This window comes from Lethenteron reissneri, chromosome 12 (assembly GCF_015708825.2).
Source record: "Lethenteron reissneri isolate LAM-NWPU_2019-01 chromosome 12, ASM1570882v1, whole genome shotgun sequence".
NCBI lineage: Eukaryota > Metazoa > Chordata > Hyperoartia > Petromyzontiformes > Petromyzontidae > Lethenteron > Lethenteron reissneri.
In genome coordinates, this window is record NC_083790.1 from 542,798 (window position 1) to 566,651 (window position 23,854).

The window sequence follows — 23,854 nt, forward strand, 5'->3', positions numbered from 1 at the left end:
GAGCTTCTCTCGAGGGTATTTTGGCCTGGGCAAAAGGCCTCCCGTATTGTCTTCCATTGCTTCCTTTCCCATAGACTCCGTTGTCTGTTTGTGTGGCCGTGCCTCCAGCCCCTCGCAAGAGGAAAAGGAAGATGGGGCTGTACAGCTTCGGGCAGAAGAAGAAGGGAAAGCCGATCCGTCAGCGCACGCTGATGGAGATGCTGCAGGGAAAAGTGGCGCAGCCCGAGAGAGATGGACGCGCAGAGGTGTGAGACGGTGCTTGCCAACACTGACGATGAATGCAGAAGTTCTGTGCATCGTTTCTATAGGCAGACACACGTATACACGAAACACGAACAGCCGCCATTCGCCACTGTGGCGGTGATGTCACCACAACGCTTGTGCCAAGTTAGGTGCACTGAGGCCATCGCATGATGTGTCAAAGGCTCGCTGACAGGAGGTCATGGAATAGACACAGGTGCCATGGGTTGACTGAGATGACTGGCAGAGGCACCAGCTGTGCCCCCTACTGTGCCAACTTGCTTTGTTTTAGCCACCCGGCGCTCCGCTCTTTATTGTGAGCTTCGCTGCTCTGTCGTCCGCTGTTGTTTGAGGGCGACTGCCTCCAAATGCCCAGTAGCGTCCTCCCCACACGGACACACACACGTCTTCATTATCGCAGCCATCGGAAATGCATTACTATGATTACTTTACTATAATTTATAAAAATGGCATGGCTAATTATTTATATATTTTTTTTTGTGTGACACACTTGACCAACAATTACCTACTATAATCACCCAGAAATGTCTGTCCGTCCCGCGCGTTACGACGCTCCACATGAGGCCCACCCCCCCTCATTAATATTCATGAGGGTGGATTTTTACACTAACGCAAGAGGAAGGTCGAGCTGAATTAAATAATTTATTGCGCAAAGTCGCTTCAAATATGATTTCTTTACAGAAAGTGACGGTAAAAAATAAATCTATGCAGCCCAGTGCTACATCCGTGCGTGACGTCACTGTAAAAGAGGCCCCCACGCCCCCTTCATTAATACAGTGGTACCTCGGTATACGTCGTTAATTCGTTCCAGAAGGTAGGACTTATACCGAAAATGACGTATACCAAACGAATTTTTCCCATAAGAAATAAAGGGAAAGGAAATAATCCGTTTCAGAGGAAAATAAATGATATTTTATATGGCATATTATACATTATTGGGGTTGTATATGAAAAAATGTAGACACTAATGACTAAAATGCATACAGAAGCCACGTGACCGCGCTGCTTCCAGCTCCGCTGGTCACGTGGCGTGCCTCAATACCGCACGTCGCGCGCGCCTCGACCCGGGGCTCCACCCTCCATGGGGGCAGCCCGCCGCGCCCCTCTCCCCCACCTCCCCCGCCCCTCTCCCCCACGCCACCCTGGCCCTCTCGCTTTGTTTCAGTCGTGAACGGGCATACGCGGGTACTGTACGCGGTGACTCATCCCAACCCATACAAGTTCTATCAAGCGCAAGACGTCGTATCCCAAGACATTTTCTCTCTCGAAAAAACACGATGTATACCAAATTCGACTTATTCCAAAGCGGTCGTATACCGAGGTTCCACTGTATTCATGCCTGCGTGGAAATTTACACGAACGCACAAGAAGTTTGCGCGCTCCACATGCCGCACCCCTCACCTCATGAATAATCATGAGCGGTCGAAGTCACTCCACATGCCGCACCCATCCACAATGACCATGAGGGGATGACGTCACTCCATATGCCGCACCCCTCCCCAATAACCATTAGCAGGTGATGTCACTCCACATGGGGCAACCCCCCTCCCTCATTAATAATCATGAGCTGAACACTTTTTCTATTTCATATTTCAGATTTACTGCAATATACACCCGTCCTTGGACGGGAAAAAAAGCTAGTAGGAATTATGTTAGCCAATGGTGTGGAGCGACAATTACATCTGGCCAATAAAGATAAAGTTTATTGAAAAGTTAGTTTTATAAGCAGCAATTGGTCTACCAGGCACAACCTTGGGGAGTCATGTGGCCTCAGTGCTCTGATTGGCAGTTGCCATTACAATTTCTCACTTGGTGGGGAAGCAGCGAACCGCTTTGTTCAGATTTGGGCAACTGCATTCTTTTTTGTGCAGAAGCTATTTACCGGCAATGGTTGCCATATCATTTTACAAGTACATTGCGTCATTTATGGTGACTGATTTTACTGTGTTTATATATCTTTAAAGTCTATCTCAGGTTGGTTCTAGACATTTTTAAACATTTTCAGTTTAAAGCCCAGGCCTGCTTTTTCATAGCCACATAAAACTCAATCCCGGGACCAATTGAGATGTCACCACCTTTTTCGCGATCAGGAATGGAACTCTGGTCACCAGGTTAATAAAAATAGAAGGTACAATGGGTATAGAAATCACTTTCTAGAAAGAAAATCTAAATCGCCAGTGAGGCAACGAAATGTTTTATGAGCAGCCTAATCAATTTATATCCAGAGATGGAAATGTAAATGGATACGTGGCGAATTTTTGCTCTGAATAGAATGAAAGAGAATCTGTAGAACTATTGTGGAGAGGCCAGACAGAAACAGAAAGACCTCTCGGCTGTCGTTGCCAGTATCGTTAACACGTGATTATATTTGTACACGTTGAGTGTATGTGTGGGTACTATTCAATCATATTTGCTGAGTACCTCCCCAGTGGCCTAAAAAGGAAGATGGTCAGCAGCTAGAAATGCAAATGTTATAAAACGAATATGACATGACCGGGGAACTGAGGTCAGAGTGCTGAGTTGATCTGGCACTGTTGAGATCCTGGGTTTAACTCCAGGCAGCTGCCTGTGAATTAAGCTGGGTTCTCAAGTGGAGCGAGTTGATGGTTGCAGCCCTCACACCAATGACTGCACAATTTGATTAATTTAATTTGGCTAAAATGCAGCTCTGGGAATTAGCGGTTTGACTGTCATGTAACGTACATTTCTCTCTGAAGCCAGGTGGGTGGTAAAGTACTGCCCTCTACTGTGTGGAGCAGAGGTCACTTGAAGGGATTGCAAAGATTACTTTGTGATATCTCTTTCCACGGACCATTGAGTTGCACTGCTCTGTGAGATTTGCCAATGGAACCTTCACCCCCCTAACATGACACCACACGACCGTGCTGGCTTTATGGCGCTTGCGGCACCGCTCCGTGTGGCTTTGTGATCGGTGTGGTGCTTCGCGCGTTGTGATGCAGGAGTGTGACCGGGCCTCCGATGGCGAGAGTGACCGAGATATGGCCGACCCCTCGGGCGACGAGACCCAACCACCACTGACGGCGTCTGGTATGGTCGCAGCACCAACGCCAGCCGTACCGCCCCGCCCAGACACCCACACGGAGCCCTCCCGCCAGCACAACCACGAGGTGGCAACGACCGCAAAAACCGCAACTGTGGCCACAACTGCACCCACGGAACCCGCAACCGCAGAATCTGACAATGAAAAGAAATTATCGGCGGTGGGAGCGTCGACTATTGCGTTGAATGCCGTCGGAGGCGACGCGGGGTCGGAGGTCGCAGCTGCTGCTGCAGTGGTGGGAGCAACAGTTGGAGCGAAGAGAAAATTGGAGATGGGAGGAGGAGGCGGCGGCGGCAGTGGCAGTGGCAGCGTGGGCTCCCACACATCCCAGGAGTCTCGGTCGGGAGGAGCGCAGTCTCTGGACGGCGATGTTGCAAGCAGCAAGGTGCATTATGTGGAAATGATTAAAATTTTATGTTTAAGCGGCCGAGAGAACTCAAGAGACCAGGATAGTGAGCTGGGTCATCAAAATGACAAGCAAAACAAAATAAAGTACAACAATAAAGGAAATCTAATTTGGCAAGAATAAATGTCATGTGAGACATCTAAAATATTGCCTAAAAAAATACAAATCACCTTGTAATAATACATTTCCTGCAGCGCAAGTTCTCTCGGGCAGATTGTTTAGACTGAGCAAAGCTCAATAAAATTACAGAAACTTTAAGTTGAACTGTTGATTACTGTGCTATGTAAATGGCCAAGGATATATGTGTCATTGTCAATTGTAACAACTCCAAGTGTGTCCTTGTCATTTAAAATGTAACTTCCTGTAATTCCCCCCTACTGCTAGGCCCATTTACAGGCCGGTGCTGCACACACCTTATTTCCTGCACAGGGATAGCTGCCACTGGGAGTCCCCTTAGCTTGGCTGCGGAAGGGAATTGGAATGGTTGAGATGAGATGTGATATATCAGGCGCTTGACTTTCTTTAGGCATTTAAGCAAGGGCCCTGTACTTGCAAATCCTTATCTTGTAATCAACGTAATAGTTTTCAGCCCTTTGTCAGTCCACTGCTGGATGAGGTCCTGTCCATGCCATGTTGATAATGGGGGTAGGGGTTGTCTGCCCATACTTCACCTCGCTGGTCTGTTGACAGGACATCGACAGCACAATTGGGATTAAACTGGGGAAAAAGACGAATAAGATATTACATTTAAGACGTAACGCTCTTATGCGCTCTTTCTGTTGCCGTGATCGTGTAGGAGGAGGGCGAGGTGATGGACGGCGACACGGAGGATGACGAAGATGAAGGGGAGGAGTCTGAGAACCACTCGGACGTGGTGAGGAACCTCCTCCACCTCCTCCACCTTGGCGGTGTCGCTCTCAGTGGGCGATGCCTGGCGCACGTCCAGGACGATACCCGTTTACAAGTGTGTGCGCGTTCATGTGTGCGTGTGTCAGAGCTCCGGGTCAAGCAGCAAGCGCAAGCGTGCGGGGGGCAAGCAGAAAGGGGGCAACCCTTGGGTGAAGCCCAACCGACGGCGCAGCCGCGTGGAGCGCCAGAAGTACTTGCAGCGCAGCGGGCAGAGTGAGTGCGCAGTTTTGATCGTCCGGGTTTGGCGATTGGCGACGCCGAATCAGGCGGTCGTTTTTATCCTGGGTGTCAAAACTGAGATGGATCACGCTGGTCCCGAGAGGGGTAGGTGCTGCAACGCCTTCATCAGCCGTCGTCCTCGTGATGGTCATCAGCCATTAATCCACAGCTGGATGAAGGCCTCCACAAGCCATCGCCCATCTCTCAGGATCTTACACTGTAACAATTCGTCACGCACCTGCACGAGTTTATTTCACTGCTCCATCTCTGCAGCAGATGTCCTCTCGGGCGTGTTCCCTCCTTGGCTGTCATTCCATCGTTAGTCTTCCCCACGGCCATCACCCATTCTAGCCGTGACGTACCCTGCTCAAGCCCATATACGTAACGTTCAGTGTGATGTCTCCAACACGTCTCTCATTTGTTACAGGTATGTCAAAAATCTTGATCGGCGAGTATCCAATTTTAGACTCGTTTTCATAAACAAATTCAAATGTCCAGAGGAACGAAATGATGATCAAATGGATGACACGACTCTTTCTACAAGCCTGTAGCTTAGTATACCTCTTTGTACCTTCCGTGATTTACTGAGGCAATTCTGCTTTGCTTCCAAGTTCTGATGAGATTGGGTGCATTCCACGTCGTTGATGAACGGAAATGGTTTTTATTTTATTGATTTATGTTTATGTAGTGTTTTCAATTTCTTTTGAAACGCAGTTTTTAATAGATTTCTCTTTCTTTTTGCCGTGATTTCTATTTGTTTCTTGTTCGATACTTTTGTCATTTCGTTGACCCAGGTCACGCTTCCAAGTGAGGCTCATCCTGATCTCTTGAGTTCTCAGCTGGTTAAACAAAATAAAGTTGAAACGTGAACTCATTTAGATGGCGTCAACAACTCATTATTACGGAAATATGAATACTTTGCCCGAGCTGTCTGGCTGCTACTGCACCACAACAATCCCTCCTCTCTCTCTTGTCCAGCAGACGCGTCGACGGCGCTGGCCCCGCCGGCCCCGCCAGACGGAGACATCAAGGAGAGCTACACGGCCACGGCGCTCAGGGAGCTGCCTGTGCCGACGCACTCGGTGCTGTCCCCGCACACCAAGGGTGAGCCACCCTGTGCCTTGCACACACAGGGGGGTGTGCGGGTGGGCTGCGGGTAATCGGCCCTGTGGCACACACACACATAGGGGGGATAGTGTGTGTGGTGTGGGTGACCGACATTGTGACACACACAAAAGGGTGTGATGTAGGTGGTGTGGGCGAACCTCCCTGCGTCACACACACACAGGGGGCGGTGGTTTGTCGTGGAGCACCTGCTGGGAAAAGTTCCACAATTTTCTGCCACTGATTGCAAATTGACCCTTTGCCGAGGGGACCCCTCATATTGGAAGTGGTTTTCCGCTGGCTATTTTCCTTGCCCAGCCGGAAACCTAACCTTGACGTACTGGACTCACAAGACAGTCTGAATTTGGCTTGGAGCCATGCAGGGCCAGGAGGTGCGGGGTTAACAGCTTTCATCGTACGTTTCGGCAGTCCGTACACTTGAGAAAGATGAGCAGTGTGGGTGCACAGCCACATCGACCCCATCATTGCTTGTGACATCAGTGGGCACACGGCTCTAGTACCACAGTGGAAACAAAAGTCTGGAGCCTCCTGAGTCATACCGGGACTGGCTTCGCATGGCCCTGATGCTGCAGCGGGACTGTGGAGTGGGGAAAAAAGGTTTCCCCTGGGCTCCCTCCCCCTTTCCCTCGCTCATCCCTCCCTCTCGTCCGCTCGTCACGCAGAGTCGAGGCGCAGCTCGGACATGGAGGAGGGGCTGCAGGAGCTGCCCCTGTGCAGCTGCCGCATGGAGGCACCCAAGAACCGCGAGATCAGCAAGCTGTCCAGTGGCAAGTGCATGGCCACGGAGAGCACCAATGGGCAGGTGTGTGTGCGTGCGTGTGTGCCCAACCTATCGTTATTAAAATTATAGTAAGATTGGTATTAGCTGTTATTTATCTGGGAAAGGCGCAACAATAGTTTTAAGCAAGGTCCTGATGCGGAGATGTGGTCACTTTCTCTTTATTAAATGTTTTATTTCTCAGTACGTATGTGTGCACTGATGCTAGTGGTTTCTGTGTTGACGTCGGTGCTTTCCATGATGCCCGGCCAGCTTCTGTGGTGACCCCAGTGGTTTCTGTGGTCGCACCAGCCGGTTACTGTGGTGAGACCTGTTGTTACACCAGAGGTTTATATGGTGACTGGCTGGTTTCCGTGGTGACACGGGTGGTTTCCTGGTGACATTGTTTGGTCTCTGTGGTGACACGGGTGGTTTCCGTGGTGATTCCGTCCTGTCTCCGTGGTGACGCGAGCAGTTGACGCGGTGCCTTCGCTCGGTGGCCAAGCAGGAGACGATGCGGCCATCGAGCCGTGTGCAGCTCATGGTGGTGTGCGAGGAGCACCGCGCCAAGATGATGACGCACCACTGCTGCCCGGGGTGCGGCTTCTTCTGCTCCACGGTAGGGTGCATGCGTGACGCTCGTGATGCACTGCGCGGGGGTGCAACATAACCATACCACGCCTTCACAAGACCAGCGCTGGTCTCGGTTGATTACTTGGGCACCTTTCAAATCAGTAGCTGCCATTTTTAAAGGCAGGAAGCCCCTCCCCAACAATTTAGTAGAGGCTACACGTGGAGGAGGATCATTGTCCTTTAACGCTTGCACACTCGGTCTGAAAGCATTGATGCCTTCGCTCCCTCTCTCTGTCCGTCCGCCTGTCGGTAACGAAATGCGGGAAATTAACTCTCCCAAAGGTAATCCGATGAGAATCACATTTTTTGTGCAAAGTTGCGTTGCTGTTTGGGACTGGCCAAATTGATCAAAGTGTTACGCAACACTTGGTGGCAAACTCATGCTTAATAATAAAACCAACACTAACACAAGCCTTTTAAGCTAAGGTGATGATGTCACATGGCGTGGGCATTTTTTCTCCACGACGTAGCTATGGTGTGACGTTATCTTGCGAGGACAAGCACATGTTGGTATGCGTTGCAGGGTCCGTGTTGCGTACGCGTGATTATTCTCGTTTGTATTAATTTTTTTCTCCTGCGTTCGTGTTGCCCCAGGGCACGTTCCTGGAGTGCCAGCCGGACGTAGGCATCTCTCACCGGTTCCACGTGCGCTGCGTGTCGCGCCTCAACGGCTCACTCTACTGCCCGCACTGCGGGGAGGAGGCCTCGTCGGCGCGGGAGGTCACTGTCTCCGCCGCCGACGCCGCTGCCGCTGCCGCCACCATTACTGGCTCGGCAGCGCAGTCCGTGCGGGCCTTCGACAGCCTGCACATGCGCCCCGGCGGCACCAGGTGCAGCGAGAGCGGTGGTGTGGTCGTGGTGGTGCTACGTAATCGTGTGCAGTGGGACATGTGATAAGTAGCCACAGCTGTTGTGTGTGGTGGGGTGTGGTTGTGTGCAGAGTGGGATGGTCCCGTGTGGGTGCATTGTGGAGCGTGGTGGAACATGGAGGTGTGTGGTGAAGTGTACTGAGATTTGGTTGTGTGTGGTGGAACGCGATTGTCTATGATAGGGCCCGGTTATGCAGTTATTGGATGCTGTCAAGTGTGTATACACCTGCCCAGCTCTGAGCTTCCGCATTTTCCCATCGGCAACGTTCACAGAGGACTCCACCGAGTTTCTGTGCTTGAATCTCGCGTGCGTCAATTTCTGTGCCGGCAGCGCGCGTATGCGTCCGGCACCCGAGCCGAGCCGTGCCCAGGCGGCGCCACCGGCCGCAGCCGTGATTTCGGCGAGTGCGGCGCCGGCTTCGGCTCCGTCTGGGAGCGAGGGGGAGGCGCCGCTGAGCGAGGGGGAGGTCGCCGGCCCTGCGACGACCCTCAAGAGCGGAGCGGTGATCTCGGCGACGGGGCTGCCCTCGGCCGGCAGCAAGGAGCTCCTGGAGCAGGCGCTCATCACGCTGCACACGGAAAGGTGCCACCTCCCCCTACCTCCGCCCAACTCCATCTCCTCCCTCTTACCTCCTCCCTTTTCCTCCTGCTGCATCTCTCTTCCCCCGCAGTCTCCTCCCACCCCTACTCCTACGTCTCCCTCCTTCTCCCTCTGGTAGTGAGCACGGTGTCGTGCTTGCCAGAGTGAGGAGGCTTCGCAGAGACCGAGAGGAAGGGGAGAGAGTGACTCATGCCCCAATGATAGGGATTCACCCCGTTATAGTCGTTTGTAGTTTTCACAAGGGGCCACTGTTGCTATACAGTTTCACCCAATTAGATAATTTGTGAGTAGGGTTGCGGGTAGTCATTGCATCTCAAATGAGTTGAATTTCAACATTTCCCTGCAAGCCTCCACAGATCTCCTCCCCAACAGCACACCACACCTGTGGGTTGTATGCAGCACCAGCCGGGCTTTTCAAAATGGTGGAGTGGTTAAGCAGCACTGATGAGCCTCATTGTTGGGTCAACAGGTCAAACGTAATGGAGACGTCTAGAAGCTGTTCTCCTTATGAAAGTCAAACTGACAGTAGACACGTTCCCGTTGACTGTCTGGTGTGTGGATGAGAGATTGTATTGTTTATCGTTGTAAATGTGAAATTCTGTGCCGAGCCCCGGTTTTAACCTCCTTGCGTCTCCCCCACGGCCTGCAGACCCAAGAAACTTCGCTTCAACCCCAAGCAGTTGTATCTGGCGTCACGGCTGGGGGAGCTGCAGAAGGTGCTGCTGATGTTGGGTACGATGCGACGGGCGGGCGGGCGGCTTTGTCAATAGCAGTGCCGGTTAACAACTGGTACGAGCAGTCGATGCGAGTCGATTGATCAACCAACTAGAAGATTGTGATTCACTACCGTTGTTTCTGTAGTTAATTGCGACATGGCCTCGCGTGAGCGCCCGCTGCCTGTAGGCAAATATCAGTGCTGGCAAGACGAAGGTCGGCGCGGTTCTGTTCATGCACCATCCACCTCGTGCGCCTTGCCGATCATCATACCTGCTCGTTGGCAGCACTTGCCCCAACAGTCTTGTAAAGGCCAATTGAGGGATCTTTGTGCGCAAATGCGTGCGTGTCGCGCGTGCGCGTGTGTGTGCGTGCAGTGGAGGGACTGGACCCCAATGTGGCCATCGAAGGGCAGAGGAAGAGAACTCCGATGCACGGGGCGGCCGAGAGGGGCCACGTGGAGGTCCTCCACACCCTCGTGCAGGTGGCCTTCGCACGCTCGCCCGCACCAGCTGCACACACGCACACTCACACTTGCAGGAGCTTTTCCCGATTACGTTATCGGTGTTGTGTCATGAGACGAAGAATCCCACTTTGGAACTCTCACAGAGCAGAGGGGACCCTTAGTGCGTTGTAAAACAGCGGATATCGTAGACCATATTTTGAAGTCCGTTCCAGTAACGTCTGGTATATGTAGTAGGGGGGGAGGTGGCACCTTCCCACCTAAACTGGTGCCGTGTTTTTGTTTTTCTGAATACTTTGCAAGCAAGATTGGAAGCATTTGTGCGGTAGCTATGGTTGTTCGTACCGTGGGGGTCACTACTGCTGTCTATAAATATAACAATAGGTTGTACCCTTTCTGGCAATAAAAACATGTGTTAAGATGTTAAAACACCAAACAGAATCCTTTTTCAAGGAATCCTGTCTGCAATAACTACACGCACTTGTGGTGAACATGCAAAAAAAAGATGCAATTACCTTTGCCCTGACAGCTACCAATCGAGGACGAACGTGTGTTGGAATCCTTCACACAATCCACGTGCGGGCCGTGATCTGTTGTCACTTGTTTGTAATCGCAGGCGGGCGGCAACATAGACGCGTGCGACCAGGACCAGAAGACTCCGCTGCTGCAGGCGGCCGAGTCGAACCAGCTGGCGTCGACGCGCTACCTGGTCAAGGCTGGGGCCTACGTGGCTCACAAGGTGGGGATTGAACGGCAGTGCACCAGCGCCTGTCTCGGTTCAGGGGCGTAAACTTTGTGGCACAGTGTGGCACAGTGTGGCACAGTGTGGCACAGTGTGGCACAGTGTGGCACAGTGTGGCACAGTGTGGCACAGTGTGGCACAGTGTGGCACCTGCTTGGTTTTCACAAAGTGTCAGGGCCACGTCTTTGGTTGCTCTTCCGACCGAAAGACCATTTACCATCTTCTGGCCCACCTCGGTGATGGTATTGGTTTTGCCAGGCATTTGACATGGAAGAGCCGTGTGACGGTTACCGATTTATCACGTTGGCTACATCAGGCCTGCTGCTTGGAATCACTCCAAGCATCTTAGCTGCACTAATTGGTTACTCTTGGGTAATATTTTCAACCTCCATAATGTTTTACAATACTTTGTATTTAATCTGCTCAATCACTTTTGTTGCGATGATAAACGCGAGCCCCTAATTTTTTCATATTCTTATTGGATAACACTAATGTGTGTGTGTTTACCTCTGATTTTCCACGTAAGATATTTGAAAGTCCTATTCGACTCTCGGTAACAAAAAGGTTCCCCCAGTGCCGGTTTAGAGATGGGACTAGCCAGAGAGGGGAGCGGTCGAGATCACTCGGCGGCCGGGGTGTGTGCGCTTCCCACTCAAGCCCACGTGATTCTCGCGTGCGGTGGTCCCACACTTTCTGGGTCGCGCTGTTTCACGCCGCCGTTGCTGGCGCTCTCTCTCAGGACGACGAGGGGGCCACCTGCCTGCACCTGGCCGCCAAGAAGGGCAACCTAGAGGTGGTGCAGTACCTGGTGTCCACCGGCAAAGTCAATATCAACTGCCAGGACGACGGCGGCTGGACGCCGATCATCTGGACGGCCGAGTACAAGCACGTGGACGTCGTGAGGCTGCTGCTGTCCCGTGGCGCTGACGTGACGCTGAGGGACAACGTGGGTCCACCGCCATCCTCGCCGGCCCCGCCGCTAACCAAACTGTCCAATATCCCCGCCGATTTACTCTTTGTCTACTCGCTTCATGTTTGTTCAGCCTCCCCATCAGCCTGTCTGACCACCCTCCTCACCAATCTGTCCCCTCACTGGGTGTCTGCTCATCAGCCCGTCTGCTCACCCCCACCCCTTGCCTCATCTCCCATCCGTGTCTGGTCGCCCACTGTGCGGCGGCCCCCACCATGCGTCGAAACTCGGAGGTTTCACGTGTTGTTAGGCCCACAGTTGTCCGTTGTGTTGTCACCTAATGTCGTGGTAATCTTTCAGATTAGCATGTCGGTTTCTTTCTAGATTTGTTAACATAGTGATGCAATCCTGCTACAGGCTCTTTTATTCATGAATAGTTATAAAGAATAATCAAATAATAATTGTAATCATTGGTTAATGTTTAAATCCTGTGAGGTCATGACCCCTATTTAAGGTGCCACGGTAATTCTGACTTCCTGGATCTTGTCCTGTCCTGAAGATGCTTTTCGCAGTTTGAAGCGAAACGTTGCGAATTTAATAATTGACGCGTCGTTAAACACCTGTCCACGCCATAGCTCGGTTTGTTCAGCCATACCGGGTGGTGGAAGGTCTTAACGACACATTTGCTACAACCTGTGCCATGCGGTGTGTGCGCAGGAGGAGAACATTTGCCTGCACTGGGCGGCGTTTGCCGGCAGCGTGGACATCGCCGAAGAGTTCATCAATGCGCAGTGCGACCTGCACGCGGCCAACCTGCACGGCGACACGCCGCTACACATTGCCTCGCGCGAGAACCACTACGAGTGTGTCGTGTGAGTGTTCAACGCATCGTCAATGCAAGTGTATGTCACTACGAGTGCGTGGGGAGCAAAGTGGCAACCGGGCGTGGTGTTAGCCAGCGTGGTGCTAGCCAACCGCTCGTTCGTGTGTCGTTCCACTCTTCGTTAGGTGCTACTCGCCTATACTCGCCTACAGCACTTGTGTCAGGCTACGCGGGGGATCTTTGTTTACTGTGTGCAGGCTGCTGCTGGCGCGGGGCGCCAACGTGGACGTGCGCAACAAGGAGGGCGAGACGCCCATGGAGTGCGCCTCCGTCGACTCGACGGTGTGGCTGGCGCTGCAGATGAACCGCAAACTGCGTGAGATCGTGGCCTGCCGGCCCGCTCGCACCGAGCGCATCCTCACCCGGTAGCACCTCATCCCTCACCCGCACACCCCTAGCCCGCTCACCCTGGGACGTACTGCCTAGAGGAAACGGTTTAACTGCACTACAGCGGTGCTTATGTCGTGTCTGGTTGAGCGATTATGTATGAATCGATGTTTGTGGTTACGAGGTTGCTGTGCGTGGTTATGCGTGTATCTCGTACTCGCACGTCACATGCGGTTGTGGTTGCGCACGCCCCAGGGACATCGCGCGTGGCTACGAAAACGTGCCGATCCCGTGCGTGAATGGCGTCGATGAGGAGCCGCCGCCCGCCGACTACAAATACCTGGCCAAGAGCTGCGAGACGTCTCCTATGAACATCGACTGCAACATCACGCACCTGCAGGTACAGACCGTGGGTCGCCCGCCGGCACACCTGGACACATCTGGGCAACCCCTGGGCACACCTGGAGCAGGGATTAATTTCAGCCGGGTCTATTCAGTTGAACGATCAGCATATTTAACTCCTTAAAGTGGAAATTTGACAAATGAAACCTTAAGTCCCGAGGTGTTGCTGGTTGTAAAGAATATTACTCGTTTGTGAAGTCAACGCGTAGGTTTTGCAGCCAATATTAAGATTCAATATTGACTTTTGGGTTAGGCCATGCAATGATCTGGCCAAGTCCTGTCACCCTCCACCACCCAAAGCTCAATGAATCTGCACCGTGCTGTGCCCGTCCTAGAAAGTCTGCTAGATTTGTCCTTTGTCAAGTTGACGAGATCTTTTGGTAGCCCGGAAATTTTTCCATGTTCGGCACACCGCATACAGCATACTTCTCGCTTTGGCTGTGACTAGTAGTCACGTGCCACCTTCTCCGGTCTATCCAGCATCCCAGAAGTAATTTGAGTGAAACATGAAGTGCTGACGTGGATGTTACCTGCTTGAGGGCGACCTGGCCTGGCAGGTGGTGAGCACTGCAAACCGTGCTCTGTCTTACTAGTTCAGGAATCTGATTTCAACTCTTCCTCTCCGATGCAATGGGCGTCCATTTTTGTGCCGCCCCCCTTCATACCCTGCCTCTCACCGTCTGACCTTTTGACCCCTCTGATTGCAGCACTGCAGCTGTGGGGACGATTGCTCGTCCAGCAACTGCCTGTGTGGGCAGCTCAGCATTCGCTGCTGGTACGACAAGGTACGTGCTGCGGACAGCGCACAGGTGCACGCCATGCTTGAGGTCCTCACTCCACCTGGGACCTGTTCAGATGTCCCTCTGTCTACCTGTCCCTTTGTCCGACCTGTGTAATTGTCTACATCTCAACCTAATAACTTGCCTGTCGACTTGTGTATCCGTACACCTGTTTACATGTCCATTGTCTACTTGTCCACCTGTGCACCTACAAGCTATCTACCTGTCTGCCAGTGTTTATCAATGAGCTTACGATTGCTGCATTCGGACTGTTGTTTTTATGTCAAGTAGGCATGACGCATTTAATTGACTCATTGATTAAAATTGATATGTATATGCAAGTTAGATTTCCAACCACGGCTAACATCGGTGGCGAGTGATAACTGAAACAGTCCTGGGCCATCCAGCACTTCACCAACCCGCACAGATAAGCGTGGTGTAGTATGGTCAAACAACCACCATGACCAACACGGCTTGGGGACGCCGTTCATCGCCACAGGGCTGTGAGTGCTTAGCGGTAGAGCGAGTGGCTTGCAATTGGAAGGTTGCGAGTTCAAATCCCGGTTGTGGGGTTGACTCGGCTCATCATCCCTTCAGAGTCTATTAAATAACTACCACTTTGTGAAGAAGTCGACAGTGGTCATCCTATGAACATATTCGCCCTCGTCATAGGAACGTAGAATTTCCACGACCGGCTCAGGGCTGTGAACGGGAGATGAGCCCCGATGCCTCGTTGCTGTGCGTGGGGCAGGATGGGAGGCTGCTGCCCGAGTTCAACAAGATTGAGCCGCCACTCATCTTCGAGTGCAACCACTCGTGCAGCTGCTGGAGGAGCTGCAAGAACCGGGTGGTGCAGCACGGGATCAGGTGCGTGCAGCGCTCTGGCGTTTACCTGTGGCACGCGCGACCAAACAGCGCCCGGCGCACTGGATGTCTGTCTGCAGTTGATTTATTTCTGGTCACCTGGGGCAGGGCCCATTGGCAACTAGACAGCTCTTTGTCAAGGGTGACCTCGGTGGGGAGAAGAGGGTTAAAGGGAGGATAGAGAAAAATGAAACGTTGAAAATCTAAGATATAACTGCAAAACTATTTGAAAAGGAGACCCCACCACAGCAGCAGCAGATTAACACTCAGGAACAGCCATTCAGACAGCATTGAAGAGTGAATCAAAATACACAGCGGGTAGCGTGAAAGCAGCTAGCTGTAGATCTCGTATCGCCTTGTTTCGTCGTCAGTGTGGTTTTTACTCTGGGTATCGTGTTTGCACCCACACACTCCATCCATCACCACCACCACCGGCATGCAGGGTGCGCATGCAGCTGTACCGCACTGCCAAGATGGGCTGGGGCGTGCGTGCTCTGCAGGACATCCTGCCCGGCACCTTCATCTGCGAGTGAGTGACCGTCCCGCTCCGACGCCCCCCCCCCGCTCGTTAGTCACTGTGCTCGGTCTGTTCTCTGCGGCCTTTGCTCGGTTTTCTTCCTCCTGTCGGAGGTCATCACCGTTCCCCCGCAAGGGGAAGATGAAACTCAGCCTGTTTGCGTCATGTTCATAACGCTTTCCCACTCACGTCGAGAGTGTTTATGAATTGTCGCTCTGTCCGTGCGCCTGGCGGGACTGGGCGAGTCTTGGTAACTATCGTAAAGGTGATCCCATATGAACCCAACTTGAATATAAAGTTCTGCTGCTATTTAGGACTTACCCTGGTAAAGGCGAGGTGACACGGGGGGACATGGCCAGCTCACGTGGTGTGTGCGTGGCGTGTGCGTGGCGTGTGCGTGGCGTGTGCGTGGCGTATGCGTGGCGTGTGCAGGTACGTGGGCGAGATAATCTCGGATGCCGAGGCGGATGTTCGCGAGGATGACTCGTACCTGTTTGATCTTGACAATAAGGTGTGTGGTGGACAATCGCGCCTCTTCCTCCTCCATCCTCTCCTCCTCATGCACCACCTCCTCCTCATGCACCACCTCCTCCTCATGCACCACCTCCTCCGCATGACCACCTCCTCCGCATGCACCACCTCCTCCTCATGCACCACCTCCTCCGCATGCACCACCTCCTCATGCACCACCTCCTCCGCATGCACCACCTCTCCCCTCACCTGATATTTAACCATTGCGAGTCTTCCACTTTCCCCACCTTGACCACCCCGCACTGACCGGCTTTGTTCCAGTATGGTAATCTGCTAAGGAGTGCCGAATACACCCGCTCTGATGCAATCGCAGTGTAACATGTTGTGCCACAGTGGGCTGAGTATCGATGAATCGCACCCTGCGATTAAAAACCTCTTATCCCTCGGTCCGTCCATCCGTCTGTTCCGGCATCGGATCATGTGCGGCGATAGCGAATTATCCGTCGCTGTCCAGGAGTCGTAATGGTGATGAAATTGGAGAGCGGGGCACGAGCAATTGTGGCAAGCCTCCGCCCTTTGGTCCGCTCACGGCGCTGGCCGTTAAGCCTTGTGTTGGCGTTTTAAAAGCCACACACGGTGTGATAAAACCTCTCGTCTCTCTGAGAGCTGGAGGGTCATTGTGCAAAGAGCACCGTGATTACTATCTCGAGTGATATCATAATTCGCAAATGATTTGATCGTTTACTGTGAAAAGCTCCACCGAATCTCGACCGTACCAGATACTCGTTTAAGTCAGAGCCGACCTAATGGAAGCCCAAGTTCGGGCCACGTGCAAATTTCTCATTAAGAATGGCAGTGTTATTTATTTACTCGGGAATAGCCTCAACCAGTCCCAAGACTCGTTGTCGGGAGGCTGCTGATCCATTGGGATGCTCGTCCAATGTATTAAATTCTGTCTTTCGTGTGGGAGGAGAGCAGCAGGGCTTGTTTGAAAGGTTGTGTTTGATGAACGGTGATTGGCCTACACAGCCCACAACCACGGGTGGTCACGTGACCTCTGTCTGCAATCTGATTGATGGAAGTTGCCTTCCCAGCGGTTGAAAAGGGGAAACTGCTATTCGATTTTGTCCAGATTTGGGAAACGGAATCTTTGCGCATCCAAGGGCAGTCCTCGTTCGTTCGTGAGACGCACTGCAGAGAAAGAGGCAACGCGCGGAGGAGGAAGTTATGGCCATTGCCAGTCACGATTGTCCTAAGTAATAACGATAATGATCAGTGTTTTCATATTGTAGTGTCGTTCATGCAAACTGCACCTTGCAACGCTGCGCAATATTGCAGAGCACTTTGATACATCTTTAGACTTGCTTTTCGCCAACGAGGGTTTATACATGCGGGAGGAAACCTGGCGTTCACTCAGAAAACTCACACGTGCAAGGGGGCCACGCTGTATTCCATGCAGATGGAACGGATAGAGATTAGTGCACGCTTGCTGTACAGCAATTCTGGCAAGGCAGGGTCTGACACCTCGATGCTCGCACGACTTTCACAACACTTGCGCCGCGATCCACTGCTGCCTCCTGGGTGCTGGATTACAGGCAGTGCCGTGCAGCAGCGTAGCCACCACCTCCAAGTGCATCTCTCGGGTGCATCACGGCCTCGGTGCGTGGATGTGCGTACTTCACCCCGTGTGCACGTGTGCGAGCAGGACGGAGAGGTGTACTGCATCGACGCGCGGTACTACGGGAACGTGAGCCGCTTCATCAACCACCTATGCGAGCCCAACCTGGTGCCAGTGCGCGTCTTCATGTCGCACCAGGACCTTCGATTCCCTCGCATCGCCTTCTTCAGCAGCCGCCACGTGCTGGCCGGAGAGGAGCTCGGGTGAGGACACCACGCGCTCACCGCACTCACCACACGCTCACCGCGCTCACCACACCCGCCACGCTCACCACGCTCACCACGCTCGCCGCGCTTACCACGCTCACCACGCTCGCCGCACTCACCACACCGGCGCGCAGATGCGCCACACGAGCGTAACGTCCCGCTGCGCTAACATCCCATGCTAGCGGAAACCCGCACCACTGTAATGGACGATACTCGGTGAAGTGTAATTGCGTTATGGGAATGTGACCCAATCCCGGCGATCTTTGTACTGTGAAAATAATATGTGCAAAATAACAAACAGCCCAGCGTGGTGCTGGCCACCCTCCCCTCGTGTGCTGTGCCGGCCTTCACAGGTGGTACTCGCATAAAAGCACTTGCCCAACAGTCTTAAGGCTATACGGTCTTTGTTTCTGTAGGTTTGACTATGGCGAACGGTTCTGGGACATCAAAAGCCGCTACTTCACGTGCCAGTGCGGCTCGGAGAAATGCAAGCACTCCGCCGAGATGATCGCTCGCCGCCACGCTCAGGCCGAGGCATCCGGCCTGCCGGGTCTCCTGGATGGCAGCGGCGGTGGCACCCCACCGGCCCCACCGCCGCCACCGCCAATCCCCGCCGCCCCCAACCGCGTCGCAGCCACTCCGTCGCCTCCCGTCTTCGGGCCGCAGAGTGAACATTTTGCGAGCGCGCTCAACAACGTGCACACGTACGCACGCACGGGGTCGCCCGTGAATTCCTACGGGTCGCACAGCACGCACAGCAACCCGCCACAGCGCCAGCCGCCCGCCACCTCCGCGGCCAGCCCCGGCCACAACGCCCACCCGGCGGCGGCGGCGGCGGCCGTGCTGTCCCCGCCGCCACCGCGTGCCGTGGCCTCCCCTCGCGACGACACTCACCCCACCGCCATCGTGCCGCCTCCGCCGCCGCCACCACCGCCGCCGCCGCCACCGCCGCCACCGCCCCTGCACTGAGGGCCGCCCGGCCGTCGAGCCGGCAGGGTGGGCACCGAGGTGGACGCCCCCTCTCCTCCCCGCGTCATCGTCAAAACCCTGCGTCTAGCCCAGACTACTCGTCGTTGCGTGCTCTGCTCTGTGTCACGCGTGTAGCGCAGGGCCAGCGAGTCGTCGTCATCATGTTGGTGGTGGTGGTAGTGGCGTTGGTGGTGGCGGTGGCGGTGCTGGACGCGGACTTTGGCGCTGGCTCGCTGCCTGCTGCATGTGCTCCGAGTTGAATCCCGCACCCACAGGAGATGTCCTGGGAACTCCAGCTACGGTTAAAGCTCACCGTTGTCCGTGGGTCTTGAACGCCACTCTGCGTTCCAAAGAGCTCTTGCCCCGGGAATTGACACGCATGGCCCCGGGGCCCCTCATACAAGGTCCGCGTGGAGCAGGTGGAGTGGCCAGTCGGGCTGGATCAACTCCACGCCGGAAGCCGGTTCCATTGCTGTGCCCTCCAGAAAGCATCTCCCTCACTCATGCGAGGGTTTAGCTCTATTTGAGGCCTGACCCCCCCCCCTTCCCCGTAGGAGTGCACTAACGTGTGGATAGTGTTAGGTTGGACCGGACGGCTTTCGCCGTGAGCTGTGTGTCAGGTCAGTGACGCCCCGCTGCGCCCGCTCGGTGCTACGGTCCCTTGTGCTGCGTTGTTCGTGAGCGAACCGAATGATGCGATTGGCTGGGATTCATTGGTGAGGAGGTGACGGATGGGAGTCACTGGGGGCTCTATCCCCCCCCTCCTTCGTGCCCCTCCCCCCGAGTCCTCGTGTCAAACCGGTCGCTTGCGCTCGCAATGAAAGCCGCAACGCACGCAGAGCGGTTTTACGCATCGGAACCGCTCATGGCTCGTCGAGCAGTATTCGTCCCCTGGAGCGCCACGTTAGAATCCCCCGGTGGGTTCCGCTGAACCCCTCCGGCGACTGCGCCGACCATTCCAGGAGATGGCCCCCCCCCTCCGCCCCCCCACAATCACACTCCCCTCTGGCGTGCCCGCATGATGGGTCCGGATTAAATATATTTTGAATCTATTTAATGTTTGTAGGATTTTGGCGACACCAGTGGAGTACCTCCTCTAGCCTGATGGATGACGCAGGGAGCAGCGAATGCTCCCTGTGTTGATGTGGACACCCCCCCCCCCCCTTTTTACGCAGCGGGCGTCGATGACGAATGGCACCATTTTATTGCGACGAAGAAGATGGTGACGTGTTTTTGTCTCCCCGTGGTGTCGGTGAGGTTTGGTTGGGGCTCGGGCACTGCGGCTCGGGTTAGCGATGTGTTTTGGCGGTAGGATCGATGCGAGCTTTTTCGCGTTGCATTACTGCGCCACTTGATCCAACGCGAGACTGGAGTCGGATTCTGCCTCGGCTCGGATTCTTCTCTCCTGGATTCATTTCCGGAAAGGTTGAGTGAGGCGCAGGGCTAAGGGCACAGCCCTGACCCCAGCCCCTCCTCATCCTCGTGTGTGTGTGCGTGTGTGAGACTTGAGAGCGAATACTGTGTGCGTGTCATCGTATGTTTGCGACCGACTGTGTGGAGCGGTAGTGCAGTGGGTTAAGACGCTCCACTACAAACCTTGCGATTCCCACTCCCGGCCATCAGTGAAGATTATCTGAACCGATTCTAAGCCTCCCCTAGGTCTACTCGGCCTCAAATGAGTACCTGGTGTGGTGTATAAACATCTGCACTAGGGAGGCGAAGGCCGGCTGGGCGTAGTGCTGGCCACCCACCCCCTTGTCTGCTGTACCGGCCTTCGTACCCTGCTCACTTGACAGCACTTGCTCCTACACTGTTAAGGCGACACGGGATATCGTTGTCTTTGTGCGTTTGTAACTGGGAGCGTTCATACGTGATAACAGAGCATGTATGTCCGAGTGTGAGCAACTGTGGCGTAATGTTATAATGGGGGGGGGAGCTCTGTGTACGTGTCAGGCTGTCTTAAGACCGTGTGTGTAATGAGTGGTGGTGCAATCATTAGCGCGCTGCGACCCCGGCAGCCATTTGATTTCGGGCCACGGCCAACATGGGTGTTGAGTGATCTCTAAACTGATCCTGGGCGTCCCCTAGGTCGATTTATCTTTAAATAAGCACCTGGCAAAATTTGTAAAATGTTAGTACTGCAGACAAAAGGGTGGCCAATTCATGGACAGGGGCACACCATCCCATTTTGCTCTGTGCCGGCCTTAATATATTCTCGCAAACAATACTTGTCCACCCGGTCTGTTAAATGCAAGAAGGGGCATGATGGTTTTTATATTTGTGTAGAATACGAGTAAGATACGCTTGCACTGAAGTGTGTGCGTGTTTACGGTAGTGTAGTGGTTAGCGCGCTGCACGGCAAACCCAGCAACCCCAATTTGATTCCCGCTCATGGCCAACACAAGTGACGGATACCTGAACCGGTCCTGGGCCTCCCGTAGGTCGACTCGGCCTCAAATTGTTACCTGGTACAGTGTGTAAACATCGCCACTGGGGGAGACAGACAGCCGGGCGCGGTACTAGCCAGCCACGCCTCGTGTCTTGTGTGTCGAGGTGTGCGCAGAGTTCATGATTTTGCTGTGCGCTCACACCCCCCTGCGCTTGCATCCAGAGCCGTGTTTCCCTGCTGCACGCTCCGCTCACCTTGGCTCTCGTACCGCACGCTGCAACCCAAATGTTGCGTTTCCCAGACGTTTTGAAATCCGGCCTTCGTCGCAGGCGCGGTGACGGCTCTCAGTTGTCCATGCGTCCACACATTCCTGCGCTTTGGCTGATAGGACCTGGTATAAAGATGGGGGGGGGGGGGGGGGGGGGTGCAAAATGAGTAATGAAGCGGTCTGATTTCGTCTGTCGTGAGTTCTACTTTAGGTGGCATCTCCTGTGTCTATGGGGATGAAATATTTTACCAGCATTTTTACTTGACTAAGAATTTAGGGGGGTACTGTGCGATCAGTAGGGGAGACTCGGTCCCCACCATCACACCCAACCCTGCTTGTGTTCCTAACGTCGTGCAACACTGAAACACACTTCTCTCAGTTTCACAACTTGGTTGCAAGCAACTGAAATTCTCGTATGTGGCCGGCTCTGCAACCGGTTGCGAACAGCAGCGCAACCGGTTGTGATCCGCACGGCGATGTGTAACGAAGTATTTCATCACCATGTGACGCTTTCGCAAACTGTGATTGGTTGTTACAATCCCGAATGACACGCCGTTTCATTTTGTCGCGCACCTACTCGCCCGGATTTGGACACAGCGGTTGCAGGCGATTGATACGATTGCGCGCTGTGGTTTGTGCAACCGTTCGTGATTTTATTGCAGGAGGTTAGTGCGTGTTAAGATGGTGGTATTGGTAAGATTCAGGACTCAGCCCAGAGCCAGACCCACTCCGCTGCTAGCTACCCTGTCTGCGTGGACCAGCACGCGGGCGAGCGAGCGAGCCACGTTAAATAGTTTTTTTATGTGCGTATGCATTCGACGATGACATGGCAGGCGCGTGCTGTTGCACAGACATCTGCCGCTTGAATGATCTGGATCTGCAGGCGTTGGTTAATGGTAAAATGTGGATAATGTCACAATTGTTTTAATGTCAATAAAACCCTCACCGATCATTTTACGCCGGCCTGCACGTGACAATGATGTGCCTCAGGGACGGAAATGCAAATCGCAAGCATTGGAAGGAGTGGCTACACGTGGTGGGTGTGTGGTTCTGGCCACCAACCACAACCACCACACCGTGACAGTGGTGGTGCAAGTGTGTAAGTGGGTGGATTACTGAGTGACTTGGCATATGAAATAGTGGCTGAGTGGTTGAGCGAGTGGGTGAGTGAGTGGGGGGGCTGCCACCTCTTCCTCAGACCAACCCGGACATGTTTCTCAGCCAGCAGTCCACTGCAAAGAAATTAAACGCAGCGATCCCGGCACCAGATCTCGATACAAATCGACTCCTGATGCCACTCGGAACAGGCGGTGCCGATCCCCGGACACGCGGCAGCCCAACAGCCCACACGTCACTCCAGCTTGGGAGTGGCTCCTCGACGTGGACACCATTCGTCCTTCCTCCACCACCTTGCCACCTTGTGCCATCAGGTCGAGTACGACCTCTGGTGACATCCACGACCAAACTCCGACTTCCACATCGCCTCTCTCTCGCTGCCTCGGTGTTCTTGATGTCGGCCATACACCTCGGAGGTCGACCTCTGCTCCTGCTAATTTCTCCATTCTCAAGAAACACCGATTCCTCTCGTCAAGAGGTCCTCGTGACGTGCCCAAAGTATGTCGATGTATGCTTCACGAATAAGGCCTCGAGTGGAAGAGTGGGACCGATCTCTCTCGGGACGGACGTGTTTGATTTTGTGGCTGTCCGTGGTGCAGCATTCTTCTCCAGCGCCACATCTCGAATGCGCCAACCCGCTTTCGCTCGCTCAATCTCGGCGTCCACGACACATCCATGTAGGGCAACAGGGAATACCTGAGCTTTGACAAGCCTCTTGGTGTTTATGGTAATGCCCCTGTCTCCAAATCTTATTGAGCTGTGGCGTGGCTGTTCTACCGAGAACCAGCCGTCTTCTCATCTCGTGGCTCCACTCCCCGCCTTCAGCAACCAAGGCGCCCAGAAATACAAAGTTCTACACAACTTCGGTTGGTTCGTTTTTCCAGACTAAATGAGTTTAGTTCTGTCGCCATCACCTTCGTCTGTTGGAGATTGAGGCAGAGTCCGGCCTTCTCTCGCGCTTCTTTTAATATTTACCAACAGGGTCATCATTTCAACTTAGCTATTTGCTAGTCGGGTGGTATCAGCATCTCGTAAGTTGTTTATTCTTCTGCCTGCAATCTTCACGCCTGCTTCGATAGAATCCAGGCCTGCCTCTCGCATAATACGCTCCCTGTACAAGTTCAACAGGTAAGGAGACAGCACACAGCCCTGTGTCTTACTCCTTTCCCAATGTCAAATTCTTGTCTCCCCATTATCTATACTCTGTTCTAACCTTCGCTTTTTGGCTGGCACAGATGACGTAACAGACACACGAGGGGAGTTGGCATTCCCATCTCCTTCATGGTCCACACAAAAGCTTTGCTGTATGAGATTT

General features: G+C 53.6%; 1 protein-coding gene across 7 annotated transcripts in view; it reads left to right on the forward strand.

Moving 5' to 3' along the window:
- The window catches only part of LOC133341694 (histone-lysine N-methyltransferase EHMT2-like), a 39,851-nt gene extending 17,471 nt beyond the window's left edge, over positions 1-22,380 (forward strand). For 6 of the 7 annotated variants that reach the window (XM_061550306.1, XM_061550308.1, XM_061550307.1 and 3 more), the window contains exons 6-27: positions 109-245; positions 3,222-3,707; positions 4,525-4,602; positions 4,724-4,850; positions 5,835-5,960; positions 6,644-6,783; positions 7,214-7,357; positions 7,966-8,201; positions 8,572-8,823; positions 9,491-9,573; positions 9,933-10,039; positions 10,635-10,757; positions 11,500-11,706; positions 12,388-12,542; positions 12,751-12,918; positions 13,136-13,280; positions 13,990-14,067; positions 14,813-14,928; positions 15,368-15,454; positions 15,875-15,953; positions 17,619-17,794; positions 18,214-22,380. In XM_061550306.1, coding sequence (XP_061406290.1) covers positions 109-245; positions 3,222-3,707; positions 4,525-4,602; positions 4,724-4,850; positions 5,835-5,960; positions 6,644-6,783; positions 7,214-7,357; positions 7,966-8,201; positions 8,572-8,823; positions 9,491-9,573; positions 9,933-10,039; positions 10,635-10,757; positions 11,500-11,706; positions 12,388-12,542; positions 12,751-12,918; positions 13,136-13,280; positions 13,990-14,067; positions 14,813-14,928; positions 15,368-15,454; positions 15,875-15,953; positions 17,619-17,794; positions 18,214-18,766 — 3,803 coding nt within the window. In that variant the 3' untranslated portion in view covers positions 18,767-22,380. The remainder of the gene's footprint in view (positions 1-108; positions 246-3,221; positions 3,708-4,524; positions 4,603-4,723; positions 4,851-5,834; positions 5,961-6,643; positions 6,784-7,213; positions 7,358-7,965; positions 8,202-8,571; positions 8,824-9,490; positions 9,574-9,932; positions 10,040-10,634; positions 10,758-11,499; positions 11,707-12,387; positions 12,543-12,750; positions 12,919-13,135; positions 13,281-13,989; positions 14,068-14,812; positions 14,929-15,367; positions 15,455-15,874; positions 15,954-17,618; positions 17,795-18,213) is intronic. The other variant, XM_061550304.1, reaches the window with a different exon arrangement.
- Positions 22,381-23,854: the final 1,474 nt, after the last annotated feature.